This window comes from Dysidea avara, chromosome 11 (assembly GCF_963678975.1).
Source record: "Dysidea avara chromosome 11, odDysAvar1.4, whole genome shotgun sequence".
Lineage (NCBI taxonomy): Eukaryota > Metazoa > Porifera > Demospongiae > Dictyoceratida > Dysideidae > Dysidea > Dysidea avara.
The window spans coordinates 7656413-7679849 of record NC_089282.1 but is presented as its reverse complement, the minus strand read 5'-3'; the positions used below and the strand labels follow the sequence as shown (position 1 = coordinate 7679849).

Sequence of the window (23437 nt, the reverse complement as noted above, 5' to 3'; positions counted from 1 at the left end):
TGTATTTAGTTGTATAGTTGGCCCCAAGGTGTTCAACCTGGGGGAGTGTGTAGTGAATATTGCGTGCGCCGTTTAAATAATTAGATTAGTCACGTGTGTGAAATTAATATGGTGGCTTTAGTAAAGGAGTATCAGTAATCTATTAGGTTGGGCTCGATCTTCCTTGTAAACACTCAATTTAGTGGTGCACTCAATTGGAAATTGTTGTCTGGTAATGACTGTCGGAACAGTTACTCCATCTAATAAGCAATTTTCAGCTCATTCCTTCAAGGGGTTTACCATGTGGGCGTGACAGGAGTTTGACCTTATTTTATGTAAATAATTCATGAATGTTCATCAGATTCTACCAAACTTGGTACTGAGATTCGCTGTAATGAGCCCTTTACGTGCACCAAATTTCATCCCGATTGGGGAACGCATTCGTGTTTTATGGTGGATTTTGCAAAGTATGTGAATTGAAGAAGTAAAAAATGAAGAAAATAAAATGAAATTTTGGTCACTTGTATCTTGGAAATGTCTGGAGAAATTTCTTCAATTTGGTATGTAGACTCCCCTACTTGACCAGCACTTCTGAAGCAAATTTGGTCCCAATCAAATAAGGGATCACAGAGCTACATAGGTGTGAAAATTGCGTTTTCTTTCTTCCTGTTAATATAGCGTGCCAGCTTCTTAGGCCACACAACACACTACTGTGTGGCACTACCGTATGTTTTGATATTGAAGTAATGTAATGTATATATGCAGATAGTAGCATGTGTTACACTCCACTTAGTAACGTAAAAGTACTACCACAATTTTCCATTTAAATGTGATCTCAGATACAGTTAATGATAATAGATGTGATAGCTGTATTTTTCTTCATTAAAGTTGATTGTTTGCTTCCAGATTCTAACTGGTGATAGGTATTTCTCAATAAATTTCTGGGAGAGCATGCCCCCAGACCCCTTAGCTGGACATGTTTCATGAAACCACCCCTTTTATGCTTACCTATGTCCGTACAACTTGGTCTAATGTCCTTACAACTGCTAACATGAAGGGACATTTGTCCTAAGCAGCTAAACACTTAAATTAAGGCCTGTCATGATGTTCACCTCTATTTGTTTCAAACCACTAAAAGGCACACCTACGATAATTAACCTATACAAACAAATTTTAAACTCATTCCTTGAAGTGGGTTTACCCTGTAGGCATGACAGAAGATTGAATAATTAGCCATAACTCCGTGAATGTTCATCAGATTTGCATGATAAACGGCACTGGTATTACTGCTTTAAGTGTGCCAAACTTCAGCTTGATCAGATACTTTAATGTGCTTGTGTTTATGATTATTTACAAAAAAAAGAGAACAAGTTAATAATATGCTATGTACTTCTAAAAACCAGGAGCCCGTGCAATTAATACTATCCCATTCTAACTAAATAGGCACTTTAATCAACCATGTATATATATCTAATCCAAAACAGCCAAGTTGTAAAAAAGAGTGCGGCCCTCAGAAAGGCTATGGTGAAAAAAGATGTGAAATCCAAGGTGACGGCCAAGAAATGGCTGTGACGGTAGGTTAATGGTAAAAATTTTAATAATGACAATTCAGGTGAATTTTGTGCCAAGACCAAGCGGCACCAAAATCACCTGAATTGTCGTTATTAAAATTTTTACCATTAACCTACCATCACAGCCATTTCTTGGCCGCCACCTTGGATTTCACATATTTTTTCATCATAGCCTTTCTGAGGGCCGCACTCTTTTTGTTACAGCTTGGCTGTTTTGGATTAGATTTCACTTCTTTTTGCATTTGTATACCCCAAAGCTGGCCATAGGCCAGCTTTGGGGCTTTTTAAACCTATCTTTTTTTCTTTACCACAGGAAAAAGATGAAGCAGATTTTAAATACTTCACATTTTATCAGTAAATGTACAAATTATACATACAATATATACAGTTATTACATGTCAATTATTCCCTATGGATAACTTGTTTGCAGCTGATCTCTCTACTGGGTAACTTGAAATGTAGCTGAACTCTATACAGGGTGATTTGCTTGTAGATGAGCTCTCTACAGGATTCTCTCTACAAGGTGACTTCTTCTAGCTGAACTCTCCATAGGGTGATATTTTCGTAGCTGAACTCTCTACATGGTGGTTTCTTTGTAACTGAACTCTATACAGGATGACTTGTTTCTAGCTGAACTCTCTACAGGGTGATCTGTTCGTAGCTTAACTCTGTACAGGGTGATTTGTTTGCAGCTGAATTCTCTACATGGTAGTTTCTTTGTAGCTGAACTATCTCTACAAGGTAACTTCTTCTAGCTGATCTCTATATAGGGTGATTTGTTTGTAGCTGAATTCTCTACAGGGTGATCTGTTCGTAGCTGAACTCTCTATAGGGTGATTTGTTTGCAGCTGAACTCTCTACATGATGGGTTTCTTTGTAGCTGAACTCTCTACAAGGTGACTTCTTCCAGCTGATCTCTCTACAGGGTGATTTGTTTCTAGATGAACTCTCTACAGGGTGACTTGCTTGTAGCTGAAGTGTCTATCAGATTAACTGTTTGTAGCTAAATTCCCCACAGAATAACTTACAATGTAATATAACTCTATAATGGAGTAAGTTATAAACATAGCTGAATGCTTTATTAGGGTGATTGTTCTATTAGAGTATATCAATCTCGCATTTGCTACACGTAGTTGCATTTCGAATCATAGCTCAGTGTTTTGTACTCCGATTCTTCTGTACTACTTCAAGGACTTTCTATGATGATTATTCCAGCTACATACTGATTTTCAGCTCGTTGCTCTAAGTGGTTTGCCTGGTAGACAAAACTAATAGTTTTTTATTCATAAAAATCAATCGTGTAATTTTGACACAGGTAGGGTTTTGTGTCATATCTCCATGGTCTTTATCTCGATTCCTTTCAAACCACAAAAAGGCACTCCTACAATGGTTACTCCATCTACATATCAATTTTCAACTCATTCCTCAAAGGGGCTTACCCTGTAGGCGTGACAGACCTTCGACCTTATTTTAAGCAAATAATTGGTCATAACTCTGTGAATGTTCATCGGATTCCTACCAAAGTTGGTACGGCGATCCGCCTTAATGGGCCCTTTAAGTGTGCCAAATTTCAGCCCAATCCGAGCACGCATTCATGTTTTATGGCGGATTTTGCAAAATGTGCGAAATGAAGGTGAAGAAAAAAAAAAAGAAATTAAAAACGAAATTTTGTTCGCTCGTATCTCGGAAACAGCTGGAGCAATTTTTTTTTCAAATTTGGCATGTAGACTCCCCTAACTAGCCGGCACTTTTGTAGCAAATGTGGTTCCAATCGGATTAGGGATCACAGAGCTACATAGGTGTGAAAATAGCGTTTTCTTTCTTTCTGTTAATATACTCACGGTGTGGCGCGCCGGCTTCTTGGGCCGCACAACACACTACCGTGTGTCTTGATTCATGCTACTGTTATTATTAGTTCAGCCAGATAATTAGATTTGTAAATGCTGTAATTTACCATATTTCATAATTCATGAATTATTTTGTAATTCGGTAATTACATTGCTATGCACTGCTAAGGAAGCGTAGCTATCTACCACTTTAAACTGCAAATTACACACAGAAGTTATCTTCTCAACTGTTTTACCAGGAGCTCATAAGTGCCAAAGGCATAAAGGAGTGTGAAATCCATGAGGTTGTGTGGTGACAGTGCTGAAATTCAAAATTACCTTATATGGAACACCACTAATAGTGTTGAAGCCTCACCAACCACACAGGCCACCCTACATGCCTGCTTAGTGGGTTTCTGTCATTGTTACACTTATTAAACAAATTCACTAGTAGCTGTGCAGCACGAGATGAGCAGTACAAGTCGTCGATCAACAGTTTTAGCCCGTTTGTTAGGTTGGTTAGCAACACTTCTCCTCTTGTTGCTGTCTCACATACTATAATTCCATCGCTGTCTCTCATCGCTATAGTTATCAATATAAAGAACTGCTGCATTGCATATGCTTCTTACTAATTGCTTATGTAACAAAACCACCAACAGGTGGCCTGTGGATTGTGGTGTTCCAAATAAGGCAATTTTTCACTATAGAAGTCCTGTATTAGTTTCACGCTCCTATAAGCTCCTGGTTTTACAGTGTATCTATCATGTTTTCATGTGCAAATTGTATAGAGAAAGTCTCAAGGCTGTCCTTCATTTTCGTTCACGTAAGTACAGGTAATGCCCCCTTTTCAACTCGAAGGATACACTACCTATGGTAGCTTAAGAGGCCTTCTTAAAGTTGTTAAACATATAAACCAGCCTCACAATACATTCACAGTGCCTTGGTAGTATTGGCTACGTATATATCATCAGACCAAAAATTGCCTTCAGTGTGACCCATGAAGTTGCTACAATTTTATTTACTGGATTTTTTTACTGAATGACAAACTGTTTGCATAGCCCGCATTTTCTAAGTCGGTTAGGAAACACGCCCTTGGCTCTTCATGTTTTAGAAACCACAAAGAGCCTCGGTCTAGGTTCCTAACCAACTTAGAAAATGCGGACGTTATATATATCGCTATGTAGGTGGAACCATTGTGGGATTGAGTTATATGTCATTTCAAAATCGTCACAGTGTGAAAACAAGTCATGCGACCATGGCCAGTAGAGAAGATTGAACGTGTTTTCGAATTAACGCTTGTAACTAGCCTATATACGCTTCTGTTAGCTGGTGGATCAAACAAAGAGTGATAGCTACTGTGACAATAAAGTTAAAGCCAGCACTACCAAGGGTTTAAAGTAAGTGGTAACATTGTTGTCAATGGTTAATAATACTTGGTCTGGCGCTAGGCCTTCTGTGACTAAGCCAGTATATACACGATTTCACACCTACATAACTTTTTACAAGAAACAAATAAACATTCTACAAGAAAGCTTACCTATTTAGTTCTTTTAATAGGGAGTCCCCTTAAAGTACATATTAAACAGGCTTGAACACTGACGGGCATTAAATAGAACTCCATTATATTTCTGGAATTCTCCGCTTATGATAGCAAATGTACCTACAACGTTATAGTCTAGCTCCCATAATCGAATTGGCATAGGTGTGCTTATAAAAGGAATGGAGTAGGTCAAGCTCTGTTGGTATATGGGCTCTTAGCCTGTATATGCTTTGCAGAGCATGCATAGCAAATCAATGATCAAAAGTGAGATTTGCAATGCTGAGGTCTATCTGCTAGCAGGTTTCTAACTAAGTTAGTTAGACACCTGCCAGCAGGTTTCTAACCATTTTAGAAACCTACTAGCAGATTTTCTTCATGGTTTTTAAAGACCTCATTATCTGCCAAAGATCAAAATATACTATGCATAGCATTTTCTAATACTGAATAATGCCTTCACACAAGTGTAAGTTGATCATAGCTAAAGCCTTTTCACAGATAGATATCACTTCAGCCCAAAAGGTGCAAGTACAATACATGCATCTCATGGACTTTCATTTCTTTTTTGCTTGCAGTGCGAAGGTGTTAATTTACAGCAGCATGTTGGTGGCTTCATGGTCCATTGCATAAGAATAAAATCATGCACCATGCTTCCAACACTTGAAGTAAGCAAACTGATTCTACGCTAGCTTCAGGTATCACTTTATTGTATGTAGGTTGTTGTAACAGGCTAAACATCCCTTAAACCCAGAGAATTTTTGGGAAATACATGTCTACAGAATATGGGCACACATGGTGACACTAGGTGGGGTAACTTAAATCTTATAGCTTACAACACATTGATTAACAGTCTATTGACTGGGCTACTTGGAGAAGGTTAAACGAACACTGTAACTACAGCTATGAAGTGATGAACAACAGTGAGTCACGTCTTCGTGTTTCAAAATTCTAGCAATGTGTTTAATTTCAATTGTGGGTTTATTCACGTACTGTATATGGATGGGAAGTTTAATGGTGAATCAAATGAAATTTGTTACAAGATGATAGGAGCAACCACCATTGAGTTATGGAACACTTTATAAAGGTATGTAAAGGGTTGCAAGTTTCCTTACTGAAAAATTACTTATACGGCTGATTTTAACCTCACCGTTTAGCACTAGGGTAACACCCTAAGTATCATTTTAATCCTTGTTACATCACAAGTAGAATGATGTAAATAGGCACTTCAAAAGGTACAAAATTTTGTGCATATCATAAAACTTTGTGCATATCATTAAGTATATAAACCCAGTTATCTGGATTATGCGGGTGTAAGGATTAAACAAGAGAAATTAACCCCTGAAGTACCAATTTAGTCCCTACCTTACCCATACTGGTTTAATGCTAATTTGATTGCATTTTGCTGCATGGAGATCAAGTCATCTTAGTCATTCAGCTGAGAAGCTATTGTACATTGTGTACAAGGACACTAGACATCATGTTTACAACTACACATGAAAACTCACCTTTTGATAGTTTTGGTATCCTACATACAAAAGGAACACAATAGCCAAAATCACTATGATTAGTATCAGCCATGTGGTTGGCTTTGCATTATCATCCGGAGTAAGAGTTGGACTTGGACTTGGAGTTGGACTTGCAGTTAAATTTGGTTTCTTTGTTTTATTTAATTCACAAGTAAAAAAATTATATCGATATATTTTGTTTTCAAGTTCAAAAATGCAAATAGAGGAGATATCATGACAATGTTCTGCACCAATGCAACTAAAGTCTGTAATATTAAGGTTCTTGCTCCATTCAATATTAAAATAGACATTCCTACCTTTGTTGATGACTGAGTTTCGGTCAAAGTGCAATAAAAATTTGCACACAATACCTGGACTTTCTTCTGATGTACAAGTGTTTGTAAACTGTACTTCCGTTTCATTTTGTAAGGGACCATTCAGTGAACACGCTGGAATTGTGCCAATTTTTAGATCACAAGTAGCAATGGGCACATCACAAATTCCCTCATTTTCTTTTTCAGTTGCAAGGCAGAACCATTTTGTAAGATTACAGGCATCATTGCTACAAAGCAACAGTCTATTGCTGATAGGGGCAGTGATGGGAAAATTACCGAAGTTTGTGTGGGTATAAAATGCCTGCGAACATTTACAATCTTGATTACCCTGAACATTATGAGTTGTGTTTGCTGAAAACCCTGAAATTGCACCATTTATAGTTGTGAAAGATAGTCCCTCGTCTTTGTGGTGCACAGTAATATTAAGATGTGCTGTCTTTACAGACACATTATGAGAACAATAATCCTTAGTCCCGTTATCAGTATCAGGTGTCAGTGCACCATCCACACATTTTATACAATCAACTTTTTTATCCAACAAGTTGATCTCAGTGCAGTTAATGTCTCCTACATTACATTTTCGTCCATTATTTTCAGATAAGCATGTTGCAGTTATTTGTTCCAATGCCGGACGCAAGTCAGCAAACAGTTGAGTATTCTTTTCTAGTGTATCACTGACTTGGCAACCTAGTGTTTTATTCAGGTCCTTTTTTATTTCCTCAGTTTTATCATCTAACCTTTTAAATAATTCAGCTACATGAAATATAACAAAGATGTAAATAAACCTCAATCTAGATATTGCATCAGGAAGCCAAGAGACTTGACTTGCTGAGTAGGCTTACAATGAAATTTTATGCAGTGTTACACAAAACAAAATGCAATGTTCATATATGGCATACCTCTTTCCCTACCCAAACTACAGGGCAAAAGTAGCAGGGCTTATGGTGTCAGGACAAATTTTTTTGACAAACTTGCAATTGGTCGTACAACACTGTATATAGACAAATGTACTGCACTTTGCCTGTTGTGCTGGCAAGTTCCCTGAGTGCTGTTACACAAAGTCACAAACTGCTAAAATTCAAGGAAAAAAGGAATGGGATGGAAACAGGAACAACCCTTGGATAAAAGTGATCATGCAATATACAAATTGGATAAGTTGGATTTTACAGCACAATGCTTGTTTGCAGCATTGTTTCACTCAGAACACCCTAATAGAGCAGTCACCAGCATAAAATACTCTAATAGAGCAGTCAAGAATGCTTTGTAAACTATCCCAACAGGAACCCACATTGATGACCTGTGAATTGATGGGCTATAGCTGTCATAGATTAGGTATATAGACTAGATCAACATTGAAAGTTGAAGCCATAAAATTTAAACCATTATATTAACTGACACTTATACAAGATGTGGGAATTTATACCTACAACCTCAGGAAAAAGTCACATAATGGGTATATTATGGTAGCTGCAGTAAGTGTAGGTGTTGTGGTCCAATGAGGAGAATAAGGACAATATGAGTAGTCATGGGGACAACTCTTGGAGTCGAATGAACTTGACAAACATGTAGTGCTGCATCATATGACTTCTTATCTCGAAGCCTATTATAGGCACTGTCAGTTAACTAGAGTAGTTTGTGGATCTCAGTTTTTATCAATAATTTAATGTGTTTAATAGACAGTTGAATGTTTTAAAATGTTTATAGAGTAGCTAACTTTCAATATTGATGACTTAGTTAGTCTATATACCTAATCTATGACAGCTATAGCTCGTTAATTCACAGGCCATCAATGTGGATCCCTGGTGGGATAGTTAACAAACATTCTTGACTGCTCTATTAGAGTATTAATTTTTAATGCAGGTGACTGCTTTATTGTGTTTCAATCGTTTTAGCAAAAGGACCCAGTGAGTGTGACTGTGTAGTCCTAAGTTTTTAGTTTTATCTAACATTAATAATTGTATTAATTCATTTAATAATATTGTCACATACAACTAAGTACATGTACCAACGTGTCAACCCAGCAAAGCATATACAGTATGTAGCCACCACACTATATTCAAGAAATAATACATACGTAACAATACCGACTGCTATATTAAAGTAAGTGACTGCTATATTAAAGTAAGTGACTACTTCATTAGAGTATATCGATTTGCAAGCTGGACACACATAGCTTAGCTACATACTTTAGTACTTTGCAACATTAATTTTAGGATGGAGATAGCCAAACTGTTACTGGCAATTAATTATGTGCTATATTACACAGTGAAATGACCGCTCTAATAGAGTATCTCAATTGTACAGAACTTTACAACAGACTTTCAGCCTTCTTTATGCATACTGCATCAAAAGAAAGAATGCATCAGGCATGCCATAAAATTAAGTTTACATCTGAAGGTGCATGCCAAAAATTAAAATTACTGATAAGCCAATACGATTCGTATGTTCCATCTGTTACACAATACAAAAAAAGGACAGTACAAGAAGTGTCTCTGCAATCATTATGGAAATATGGGTGATAAGTATAATAGCTACCGCCACAGCTACAGGGAAACCATATTGTGCTACAGCCAATTACCATCTTGCATTGTCAGCAAAAAGAACTGGGGCGGTTCCGTACAAAATGGCACTAAAAGGGCTTTGGCTCCTACACTACTATAGGGAAGATTAGTGCCACAAGCACTAAATCTTCCATAAAGTAATGTAGGAACTGTATTGACCCAGGAACTAAATTTTTCCTGCCTTAATGTAGAAACTGTAGTGTGTTTGGGCATTAAATTCCATAAAATCGTAAGTGGTTTATTGTATTTATGTGGCACAATTTGTATCCTGTTGTAAGAAGAGTAGAACCTAGTGTAGTGCAATGCAAAATATATGATCGTGCCTACATCTCCTAGCTCTACTATCTTGCACCTGGTAAACTGCACCAGATGTGCATTTGATTACGTGAATGGTCCACTCCATGGACAGTGTAGCTTCTTAGCTCTCCCTCTCAGTATTACTGTGCTATGCAGCCACACCTTGTCACTAACTTTATCGGGTTCATCATGTGCCTTGCCATCATACTTTTCTTTCTGCCTACCAACAGCTATTTTCAGGTCCTGCCTAGCTAGCTAATATGACTTTTCCAGAGATTCCCACAGTTGTACTATTTACTGTGGAGCAATTTCTGGTTCTGGTACGGGGTCTTGTATATTACATCCAAAGGGATCCTTGCTTGTCGCCCAAACACAAGTTAAAATGTCAGTAGATGGCTCCTCGCTGGGGAGCCATCTACTGACATGGTATTCTGTGGTTGTTGGAACGGTATGCTGCAATCTGTTAGTTCTTCCATGTATTTGCTTGTGAGAGAGAACACATCTGAGAATCCAAGCAAAAGTCTGTATAGCTAGTCCTGTTGCCTGTTGTCAAGTGTTTGTCCATCAGGGTCCACAGTAGCTCTTCTATCTCAGTAGACACTGAGGTGGTTGGTTCATCATCTTCATTTGTTTCTCTCATTCCAGCAACACAATCAAGGTCCTGGACTAGTTCTAGCCTTGTCACTCTCATGTCCTTGTGCAGTGTAACATTTACCAATGTTGGGTTAATAATTCTTATTGGTAAACAGTAATGCTGGTTATTCATCTCACTTAATTGGGCACAACCATAGCATTAGCAACTGTGATCAACACCTTGCCTCCTCAACTAGGTACAGTAGGTATTCCGGCTATCCAGAATGAATGCAGCAGCTATAACTTCTATTTCCCTTAGTGGTGGCTTCAAAACCTCATTAAAAAGTACAACATGGCTGCAAACAAGCTGGCCGCTTCATTGAGACCACCATCACCACCCCCCACTTGTGTTTAGGGTATTTTTGTACTCCTTTTGTCCTGGTTTTTGTTAATATTTATTTATATGCCAACCTACTGAGCCTATACTCTTGAAATTTTCACCCATGAAACAATTAACCAAGTTGAAGTGGCCTTGCAACAAGAAAATTACTGTGATCCCAGCAAGGCTGACAATGCAGGAAGCCATGACCAATACTTCAGTGGAGCTACCTTCTACTCCTACTAACTAGGAACCATTCCATTGTAGCATAAACAACCAATTATCGTCAGTCGCCTATTATCGTCACAAAACTTTAAAAAATAAAACCAGTTGTGTTTACGGTAGTGCTGTGCGATAATCGTGATAAATTGATTATCGCGAAAACTCATTATCGTGATAATCGAAATCGTGAAAATCCCATTATCGTGACAATGATAAATTCCGGATATTACTGTAAACTACAAGTGGCCAGGGAAAACTCTCACAAAATGCTTTAGGTATAATTTATTGTTTAGTTAGCAGACAAGTCGCACAATGATAAATGTATAGACATATAAGTATTAAATTTATATTTATATGCATAAAAAGTTATCGTGATAATAAGGTACATTATCGTGATATTAAAAAATTATGTTATCGCACACCCCTAGTTTACGATAATATCTCGGAATTCAGATATCTTGCCTAGACAAAGCAAGGTGAATCTAGGTTATTTTCCATTCTTTTTCTATGTATATGTCTCCTTTTTGTCCCTATAGGTGAAGTACGTGGGCTGATACTGTGAAGCGACCTTATAGAGACGAAAGTTTAGATGGTTTGAACAAACAGAAAGAAGGCCACGTGGGAAGCCTCGAATCAGATCCTCATTGGCACTGATAGTCACCAATCCTTCAAAGAATCAAATGATACGGACAGAAAAGCAAGTTAGCTCCACCTATAAAGTCGTGGAGGGTAGTAGGAATGGATTTAGTACTGCACCTGACTGTGTTGTGTCAAGAATGACACTGCAAGATGGAATTTTGGAAGGGTATAGAGTAGGGCTGAGCAATATTATTGTTTTAGCGATATATCGTGATATTTTAAAAGTATCAATATCATGATATTTTATTATTAACTATTGTGTGTACATTATTGTCATTAAAAATCTATTTGTTATGCAGTACTAGGCTAAGAATCCTTGTAAGTCTTAACCTGGTTACCCCTGCAAAGAGGTGTGAACATCATAACATAACCTCAAAGCATATGTTACAATAACTGTTACTGTAAACAAAGATGATAGTGGCTAGTTTGATGTTATCATTAAAGACCTCCTGCAGGAATAATGAGCAATACACTATGTAGCACCAGCTATGATTGACTTATCTTTAAGTATTGTGAACTATTCAGTATCGTGAATAGTGGCTTTAGTATCGATCGTGATACTAAAATGGCAGTATTGCTCAGCCCTAGTAGTGAGGCATGGCAGTAATCCTGGACCCCAGCCATAGTTGAATTAGGGCTGGGACGAATATTGAAATTTACCTTTGAATATTTGCTTGTAAAATATTCGAACATTCGAAGCTTCGAAGCTTCGGTGTTAGCTTTCAAGTTGTAGGTTTTCTTATATTTATGCACATCCTTCTTAGGCCTTATCTTTCTAAACCTATTTAATAAGTTTGTAAGCATTTGGAAAGTGCATAGCAGCAGTAGTGAATGATGCAATTGATCAATTGCAAATGGGCGTGTCCGCTATACTGCAATCATGCACAGGTAAACACCGAGAAATGGCTAAAAGTACGTTTTCCATACATTATCTATCACTTTATAAGGTGTTTTAAGGCTGCAACTATGGTAGCAAGCTGAACTGCGATGGTTTAAAAGTGGGCATGGCACACGAAGATTGATTGCGAAGAGACGAACATTGATCACGCAAGAGGAATAAGCAGTTGCAATAAAGATAACCACGTTTATTTCGTAGACTATGAGTGCATTACAAAACTTCAAAGGATACTTTTATAATTTGAAGTTTATTTAACCTTCGAACCCATGAAGCATTCGAAGGTTCGTCCCAGCCCTAACTTGAATCAACCTGAGAAGAGCAATATTTTAGTGGAAACAACCACAGTAGGAGCCAAAAGCTGGTTGTACTTCTCGGATGGAGAGATCTGCAAAAGAAACAAGCTTGTTAGCTACCAGCCAAAGAAAAAGATAGTAGAAGTACCTGCATGACATAAGTAACATGGTGGGTGGATGCATATTAATTTAATGGGCGAAGAATAATCTAGTAGAGAGTCACTGCAGTTACCAGCCGACAGCCGATTAATTCTTTTGATTTGCATTACCACAATCCAGCAGTTACGAGGTAAAGTAGTAGAGTAGCAATACCACAGAACTGCTCTCAATCCATAAAAGATCCAGCCTTTGTTTAAATCTACTTCAAGTGCTGCTAGAACAATTCACCGTTTGCTGAAAAAGTAGTGATGTTTGATTTGTATGAACAAAATATGGAGCGAATCCTAGCTATGTGTGTGTGCAAGCAATGGGCTCATGAGCACTGTACTACACTAACATTATTAAATTGCAGCTGAAATGGTAGCTAGTCAAGTTCAGGGAACTGTTGTACCCATTAAATGTATGTAGTGTGTATGTGCATATGTAACAGTTTCACTTGAAACATGACGCTTACTTGGTAATTGGTGCTAATGCTTTCAAATTACAGATAAAAGCTTTAGAATGCATACAGAATATGAGGATATTTTTGAATAATTTTATCACTCACTGTAAGCAAGATATAGAGTGCTGAACTGGTAACTGATGATAATTGATACAGTATACTGATTGCAGTGACAATATTACGTTTCGCCTGATGATAATAGGCAAATCTCAATTTGCAATGAAACACCCCTGGTTTCTAAACAAAATATGCTAGGCGCCTACAAAACTACACGTAGTAAGAAGAGCCTACAACATTATTTTTGGTCCAAGTCGGAGATCTGTGCGACGTTCGCTTCCAAAGTTACAGCACTCCGTAATCTATATGTTGATAATTGGTTGCTTATGCTAGCAAAGCTTGGTCTGAAGAAATTCTTTCCCATATATCAGATCGCAACAGGCTAACCGATGCTCTCCAGTGTGTCCAACATGAAAGATATATTAACTCCAGCTACTAATCCATCTGCATGATACGCCCCTGCTGCATTCACAGACAACAATTTTACCGTTCCACTCTTACTTGTACACTGGTCAGAGTTGGAGCACTACACCACCTGTTGTTCTGCCTCAGCCTGTCTCTGTTGTTACATACCAGTACCTTCCTTTGCCAGACATGTCAACTACATGTAGCTAAAGGACAAGATAAAGTGTTAACAGTGACACAGAAATATTTTGTACCTACAATTATGTAGGATATATTTAGTTCTTCTTTGAATAATATTTTGCCTACTATACTGTAGGGAATATTTAGTGCACCTTAGCACTAAATCTTTCCTATATATAAGGGGAAGAAATAATATTTGAATATAGTGCACCATCCCACAAGTATTATAGGGAAGATATATAACTCTTTCCCATATAATGTACTATAGGAAGAAAAGTCCATTTAGTGCCATTTTATCTGGACCCCTCTTGTTGTTACTGGAAGTATTTTATCACATAGAAGACTAGTTCTCCTCTTGTGACTACTTCCTAAAACATTAAGAATTGAGTTTCCATGCATATTCTCCAATAATAGTGCCTCTGCTTCGGCTAGTCGCATCAAGAGACACACCCACAAACCAGGCCTTGCTGCTAATTATTAACCACCCCTTTCGTCAGGAAGGTTTACCTACAACTAAAATAAACACTGACATTCTACAGAAACGCGTTGTGAGTGGCACACTTTACTATCTTGCATTTGCAAAGGGGGATCTGGCAAATGCGTCTGTATAGAAGTCAATGGGCTTATGTGAGATGACTCTAATTCCGGGTACTTGTCTGTATATCTACAGTATATTGGGACAAAGCAATGTTGAGCAGTGCAAAAATCAAGCCTGTAGCCTTATGCATTGTTGAGTTACACTTATCTGAAGGCATCAGCTAGTTATTTAGTCAGTTAGTAGAAAAAAAACTTGTTGGATAGATTCTGGATCGCTCTAAAGGCATTTTTGGGCTCAGGTGGTTACACTTAACCAATACTACCAAACTGTTTGAAGGAAAACAGGGCTGTTGTTTAGGTGATTTTGAAGAGAAAGAAACCCAAAACCCCATGATCTTTAATATACAGTATTACCGTACAGTATGATATATGAAGCTCTTTTAATTTTCTTTCTAATGCCACCTGAATTATTTTGATAGTGCTGCCATGGCCATTGATATTATGGTATTATGGCATATTACACCAGCTGTACAATGGTCTATTGAGAAATCCACTTACCGCTATTGGAAAAGGCATAATTTTGCAGACATATTCACACAAATAATTACTCTAGGTCTATTCGCTAGTGTGTCAGGAATGATAATCTTCCCACACTAATTGGTAAAGATGAAGCTATGAGACATTAAAATTTTATGTTTTCAGCCATATGTAACATTTATGTAACATAAGTTTTGTATGTATGAGAAATTTATATTTGAGTAATGATCAAAGCAAGGAAACAAGGGAGGTCATTGTCAGGAATTGACTGTAATTAATTATAGTGACTGTTAGTAGTTATTATTGTTATGATGTAATGTATCACGTGTGTGCAGTTAGAGTCAGAGAAAAGTTAATATGGCGGCAGAGTAGTAGTATCCACGAGCATTGGCTTGATCTCACCGCATGTCCGTTCTCGAGCTTTATACTCATTACCGCCCCCCTCAACATTTGGTGCTGTGAACAGTCTACTGCAGTTTGGATGCCAACGATCCTGATTCATCCATCATCCAGTCTCACACGTTGTGTATGCCTTCTTCCATTGTAACCCATCACCTAAATGTCGTTGCACTGTGGCAGTCTCTAACGGTACCCCAGAAGGCAAGCACTCGTGTGTTCCAAGTGTAGTTGTGCTGTTTTGTAATAGGGTTGGCGTTAATTGGAGTGATGGATGAGCTGAAGTATTTTTGGACTTCCCGCTGTGGTCTCACACAACGAAGTTGCTTTCCGGAATCTAAGACTTACTTACTGCAGACATTACTGAAGAAGCAGTTTCAACTATAGAACTCATCCTCGAACAGTTACAACGGAAGCAAACAATTTTAAAACAACTGGACGCCAAGATTGCACCTCTCATTACAGAGGAGACAGAGCTTGAAGAAGAGATAATGGAAGCTGAAGATACCAGAACTAAGATTCTTCATGGTGTTGCACGTCTGAAAGTTAAGCTAAACTCAGTACACACAGAATTTACTGAGCCACCACCAGTACCGAAGACCATTTAGAGAACTCAACCCTCCACAGCTGATGGCACCCCCCTTATGCATTCTCCACCAGTGGTAAGTAACACAAGTGATTCAAGTACCCTACACACAGTCAGTGTCACAACCAGTCACACCAGTCCCACATTAGAGGCAGCAGCTAGCATTCCAATTAGCAGTGAAGCAGAGTGAGCATGCTACTGTAGTTAGTACAGCTAGTCACTCCACAAGTCGTCTCCCAAAGCTGAGTATCCCTACATTTGCTGGAGACCCCCTGACCTGGCAATCATTCTCAGACTGTTTTGACTCCACTGTAAACTCTAGTACAACTCTCTCAGAGGTTCAGAAATTAAGTTATCTTCATGTGCAACTGCAAGGGGATGCCTCCAGAGTAGTAGCTGGGTTTCCATTGACCCATACAAGCTACAACCAGTCAGTGACACTACTTAAGAACAGGTTTGGCCAGCCGCACAAGCTGATTGCTACACACATGCAAGCACTATTACACTTACTGAAGCCTTCTAACACACTTGCAAGCTTACAGTTGTTCCATGATTCTGTTGAGGGACATGTCAGAAGTCTCACCTCGCTTGGCAAACCATTTGACTCCTATGCAGACATGCTGCTATCAGTAATTCTAGAGAAACTACCTTGGTGGAACTAGGAAACACCTTGCCAGAGAACGTACTGATGGTGAGTGGACCTTTCAGAGTTAACAAGATGCGGTCCTTAAGGAAATCCGTGTGTTTGAATCTGTGTTGAACATGCCTTCCCCGCCATCTCACACACCCACAGCATCATTCCATGCTGGGACCAGAAGGATCACTACTCAACAAGCTGCAGGAGACTTCAAGAAGAGAGTCTGCATATACTGCAAGGGCCCCCATGCCTCTATAGACTGTGAAGTTGTTCCTCAACCATCGAAGAGGCTGGAGATAGTTCGTCAACACAACTTGTGCTTTAACTACCTTGCCCGACACAAAGTGTCACAATGCACTTCCAGACACCGATGCCTCAAGTGTTCTAGAAAGCACCATACCAGCCTATGCAACCAACAAGGTGGAAGTAACAACTCTAGCAATGCTAGTGATCACCAGAACAGCAGTAATACACCTGACACAGTTGCCACTCCAACCACAACTGCAGGCATGACCACCATTCCTACCAGTGCTTCGTCATCCCTACACGTAGCTGGAGACAATGTTTGTTTATTGAAAACTGCTGTTGCCAATGTTTATGCTAACAACACAGGAATTGAAGCCAACATACTCCTTGATGAAGGTCCCAAAGATCGTTTTTAACAGAAGGCTTGGCTAGAAGCTTGCAGTTACAACCTGATCACACAGAAGACGTCTGTCTAGCCTCATTTGGATCTTTGACTGGTTTAGTAAGGAGGTTAAATGTTGCTACAATTTTCTTGGAAACCATCACAGGGGACAAGCTGCCACTATCTGTTCTTTTGGTACCTGCCATTGTAGCCCCCATACAGAACACTTCACGCTTCGCCATTGCCAACCTACCTTACCTGAAGGGACTCAAACTTGCTAACCCATTAACAGCTGGAGAGCAATTGAAGGGGTCAGCGACAAAAGGGGACAAGTGCCATTTGAAAATTTGGGTGACCACATAGTGGGCATTAAACAGACTTTAGGGACACAAATGAATTATTATGGTATTTGCTAAAAACTAATTTGAGACTGCCATGAACTTTTAAATTCTGTTGTTTACTTAGTGACAAGATTGTCCATATGGCTAAAACAGACAATTCTAATTTTTAGAAAATGGAAAATTTAAAATGGCACATGTCCCCTTTTCCACTGACCCCTTCAATTCAATATCACACTCTTGATTGGTGCTGATTATTACTGGAAGGTGGTAGAGGATCAGACAGTCAGAGGACAAGGTCCCATAGCAATGAAATCAAAGCTTGGCTACTTGTTATAAGGACCATTGACACCGTCAACCAAGCAGTCTGAGAATTATGCAGCCAGTGTCCTTCACATCTCCACACAATCTATGCAAGACTCTAATCTATTTTGGAATGTGGAATCCACAGCTACTTCACCTACCTCAGTTGACTCAGATAAGGCGTTCATGACTGAGTACCAGAGTACTTGTATAAGTCGTCAGGCAGATGGTTCCTATATGGCACGGCTTCCCTGGAAGCTAAACCACCCTCCCTTGCCTACCAATCACACATTGTGCAAACGAGCACTGGCTCGTAATGTCACCAGATTTGCTCAATGCATACAACACAAAACTTAATGACCAAGAAAGACGGGGGTTCATAGAGATCAACTTACCACCAGTCACTTCCAGATGCCACTACATCCCACATCATGCGGTTAAGAAGGACTCGCCAACCACCCCAATCAGAATCGTATATGAATGTAGCTGTCACCAGTCTAACATCTCACCCAGTCTTAACGACTGTCTTCAAGTTGGTGCCCCATATCTTCAAGATTTGAGTTCAATCATCTTACGATTCCGACTTCACAAGTTTGCAATATCTACCGATATTGAGAAGACATTTTTACACATCCGCCTTCATGAAGATGATCGGGATTTTACTAGATTTCTGTGGCTGTCCGATCCCTCAGACCCAGAAAGTGAGCTGGTTGTATATCGATTTTGTGTTGTACTGTTTGGTGCTATGTGCTCACCGTTCATTTTGAACTCAGTTATTCACCATCACTTATCACATTACACTTCCCCCATAGCACAAGACATGCTCTATAGTCTGTATGTGGATAATATTATGTCAGGCTGTGATACAGAAGAAGATGTCATTAGGTACTACACAACTTCATGGAATATCATGAAGGAGGCCAAGTTCAATCTCAGACGCTGGTCGTCCAACAGTGAATTGCTTACAGCTAAGGCTTCACAGGATAAGGTAGCAGCTGACTCTACTGATGTCAGTGTATTGGGTATGAAATGGAACGTCCTAACTGACACCCTCTCCTTGACTCCAAGACCCCCCTTATCTAACCACAACAACTTAGTCACAAAGTGCGAGGTCCTGCGTGAATCATCTGCTATATTTGATCCTTTGGAATTAATATCTCCAGTCACCATTAAGGCCAGAATTTCATCCAGAATCTGTGGCAACAACAACTGCAATGGGATGAACCTTTACAGCAGGATGATGAAGACCAGTGGTTGACCATCACCAAGGAGATAGGAGAAGCCACTTCTACTTCCATCGATAGACAATATTTTATTGAGAACGCCCAATCATCTCATCAGCTTCACGTGTTCACAGATGCCAGCATGAAGGCTTACGGTGCAGTAGCCTTTCTTTGTAATGAGTCCAGCACCAGTTTTGTAATGTCCAAGGCAAGAGTAGCACCACTGAAGCAATTGACACTGTCCAAACTAGAACTCATGGGTGCACTTACTGGTGCCAGACTAAGCTACTTCATCTCCCAGGCATTAGGCTTACCACCGTCAACTGTGCATTTGTGGTCCGACAGCCAAATAGTCCTTTATTGGCTAAAGAGTGAGAAGAAACTGCATCAATTTGTATCACATCGGGTGACAGAATCCGTCAGCTTACTTCTACTGCGACATGGAAGTATTGCCCTCAGAAGAAAACCCTGCAGACTTACTAACCGGGGCATCACCGCAGTACAGATGCAGTCATCCCTACTTTGGCATCATGGACCACAGTGGCTAACTAATTGCAATAACTGGCCTGTGTGGCAACCAGCAGCAACGCTTCACTTGCAAGCAGCAGTAACAACTTCAGAGTTTGTTCCCAGAGGAGGTACGACACGAATTAAGTACTATTGAAAATAATTCGCAGTAATTGCATTCTTCAAATGGTTAAATCGTGAAAACCAATCCGTAGACAAGATTTGATGAACTGCAAAGCTACTTAGACATTTGTGCAGTTGACTTTCACTGGTTTTCTCTTCCCAACTTGTTGCTTGGCCTTATTTCGTACGGTTAGTTACTCATCACGTGACGGTTCTTCCAATAGGCTGTGTATATCGAAACTGAACCACTGGGGTTGAATGGGGTAGACTGCACCTTTGAATTAAGAAGAGTTCGATTGGCACGTATTTTTCATTGATAACCCCACGAAATAACTTCCCTGTACAAAACATATGTGCTCAGGTGTGCGTGTTGTACCTCCTCTGGTTTGTTCCAGCCATGTCCTCACCTCACTGTAATGGTCTACACAAGATCATAGATTTGGATAACTATAGTACCCTTGAAAGAGTTGTGAAAGTTACAGCCATTGTGTTACGATTTGTTGCCAACCTGAAGTTGAAGGATACCAAGCAGACTGGGCCACTCACAGCAGTTGAGCTACATGCAGCCAAGATGAAGTGGGTCAAAGACAGCCAGCAACAGGTATACTATAATGAGTTTACCAATATGTGTTCTCATTCATCAGCATCCAAACGGCTACCTCTTGTGATACAACTTCATCTTTTTATTGATGAAGATGACTTCATTCGCTGTAAAGTAAGACAGCGTGTCAGGTCACTTTTACGAGGTTATACTATCTGCAAGAGACATTGTGGAAGACCTTATTCACTCCCTGATTCCCCACCACTTCCAGAAATGAGGATGCGTGATGTGGCACCGTTTACTGTGACTGGAATCGACTTTACGGGTGCTCTTTATGTACAGATGAATGGCGTGGAGAGTAAAGTCTACATCTGTCTATTTACATGTGCCACAACAAGAGGAGTGCACCTGGAGATCGTGATGGACCTCACCACTGATACCTTCCTCTTAGCCCTTAGAAGATTTGCTAGTAGAAAGTCACTGCCACAGGTTATTGTATCGGATAATGGTTCTACTTACCTCTCAGCAGCAGAGAAATTAAGAGAATTACTGTCACCAAGGAGACTAGCAGAGTCATTAGGTAAACGTGGAATAGTGTGGAAATTCATACCGAAACATGCACCTTGGTACGGAGGTTGGTGGGAACGCTTGATCGAGTTAACCAAGACTGCGTTGAAGAAAACACTGGGCAGAGCTAATGTTTCATTGATAGTGCTGGAAACGCTAGTTGTGGAAGTAGAAGCGGTCCTTAATGATAGGCCCTTGACATACACACCATCAAAGTGTGATGATATGGATCCTTTGACCCCAGCACACGTGCTCTATGGCAGAAGAATAACCTCTCTCCCCTATGAATTTGTTGAAGATGATGAAGTGGACGATCCAACCTTTGGTGACGAGTCAAGTGTAAGAAGATTAGCTAAACGACAGGCACTGACACTACAACACTTCAAGTCCAGGTGGAGGGATGAATACCTCACCTCTTTGCGAGAGTACCACAAGAAGACTACTGGCTATGGTACAACCAAACAGAGAGTTACTGTTGGAGATGTGGTTTTGGTTCAAGATGATGGACCCTGAATCAACTGGAGGCTTGCTGTCGTAGAAGAGTTGATAGTAGGACGTGATGGCTTGGTGAGAGCTGCTCACATCAGAACTGTAAACAGTAGAACAAACAGACCCATCTCCAAGTTGTGTCCTCTAGAAGTGTGCACCACTGAGACACAAACAGATAACACTTCAGAAGTGAGTACAGATCGGCTAGTCCCAACTGATGTGGAGAGTCCAGCCGCAGACACTACAGAAGTCAGGCTTACCCAACCTCAACGAGCATCCAAGAAGAAGGCTGAACAACAGATCTTGACATGAATTAGAGACCTTGGATGTCAGGAATTGACTGTAAATAGTTATAGTGACTGTTAGTAGTTATTATTGCTATGATGTAATGTATCACGTGTGTGCAGTTAGAGTCAGAGATAAGTTAATATGGCAGCAGAGTAGTATACACGAACGTTGGCTTGATCTCACCGCATGTCCGCTCTCAAGCCTTATACTCATCACTGCCCCCCTCAACAGTCATCATCACCAGCAGCTATACTACTGAAGTATTAAATGTCCACTAGTATAAAGGTGCTGTGTGATCTAGGGTGTGGCACCCTATAAGAAGACGCCATTTTGTGAGGGGAAAACGTACGTGTTTTAAGCAGACTCAATATGAATATTTAAATCACTCTTCACGAAAGTTTTAAGATTTCCTCACAATAGCATTTAAAAAAATTCTTATACAATAACGTGTCTACAATATAATTTGCTCTACCCAACAAGGTGTCACTCCAATAGGCACTGTACTATAATCTGCGACCGCAGTCAAAGCTGGTCAAAATTGATTTCAATTTTGACTATTAATTTTTGCCAAAAAATCGTCTTGTCCATTGACCTGGTTCAGTTTATTCTCGCTATATTTTCGTATACTACTTAGTTTTGACTGTGCTGGGAAAACAACTCAACTGCTGTCCATCATGTAAACTTGGCCAACCTCTGCTCTATAAACTGGTGTCACAATATGTATGTAGTCTCATGTAGCCAGACCACTACTTTTTCTTTGTGTGTGTGGGCAGGAAAAAGTGAACGAGAGTTACAAATCTTCTGTTTATTACCCCTATCCCTGAGGTGAAAAATCCATGAAATCCCCTACAAAACCCCAACTAGTCTCGCCACTATCTCACCTCGTCTTTTTCTTTGTAAATTTGTGATGTCATTGGTCAGCACAGGAGCTCATAAACGTCGCAAGTCACACCTTTGGCACTTACAAGTTCCTGGTAGGCAAAATAGGGTCTGGTGAAGTAGTGTTGACAAAGTTGCGCTTGTGGGTAAACATTTACCATAGTTTCTTGCTGCTCTTGCAAGAAAATGCTACAGTATCAACCCTGTTCAAAGTTTTGCAGTAAAGTTTATGGTCTACCATGCCAACGTACAGCTGGCCAATGAAACCATTTGAATCCACCAACTTTGTCACAGTAATTCACCAGGCCATAAATAATAGACCAGACCCATTCTCACCGATTAATGACGTCACAAAGAAAGAGGAGGCTAGACAGCGGTCTGGCCACGCGAGACGACTACCCGGTCTGGGTACGTAGTGACATGCATGTACGCCTTCGTGTTTATCTGTGACATAGTTTTCAGTGAATGGTGTACTGTTCCAGTCACTTGAGCTTATCGTATATTCAGTGTGTAATGGACTGCGAAACTATAGAATAGAGTGTACACCGAATTAGAACGAAGTATCGATCACTAGCATAGAGCGCCAGTAATAGTAACTCACTTTCAAATTTCTTAAGGTGGCAACCAATATCGTTCTTATCGCAATCCTCAGTACTAGTGAAACAACACAAACCAGCCAGAACTAGTAATACTCCAAAGCACCTCATCCTTGTCCTCAGCTCTTTGTGAGTGAGCGTTCACGTGAGCTTAATCACGAGCGCGGTGACGAGGCTTTTTATTTATTTATTTTTATTTAATGCTTTATGGTGAAAAGTGACACCAAAGGTCTGATGGTAACTTGCACCATCAGCCTGCCTAAGTACAAAATTATCTACAATTATACAATGTTATGTTGATTAATTATAAATGTTTGAAGTTTGTGACTGGAGGTCTGGATTGATGACAGGTTCTGCAAGGACAAAGGAAGTGAAAGGTACAGTTGTTGCTCTCGTCAAAATTC

The 23437-nt window shown here is 39.7% G+C and overlaps 1 protein-coding gene across 1 annotated transcript in view; it reads right to left on the bottom strand.

Moving 5' to 3' along the window:
- LOC136239388 (uncharacterized) overlaps nt 1-23192 on the bottom strand; it is a 33872-nt gene extending 10680 nt beyond the window's left edge. Inside the window, exons 1-2 of the mRNA XM_066030123.1 lie at nt 23039-23192; nt 6419-7506 (exon numbers count right to left, since the gene is read on the bottom strand). Of these exons, the coding sequence (XP_065886195.1) occupies nt 6419-7506; nt 23039-23144 (1194 nt within the window). The 5' untranslated portion in view covers nt 23145-23192. The remainder of the gene's footprint in view (nt 1-6418; nt 7507-23038) is intronic.
- Between the last annotated feature and the right edge of the window lie 245 nt (nt 23193-23437).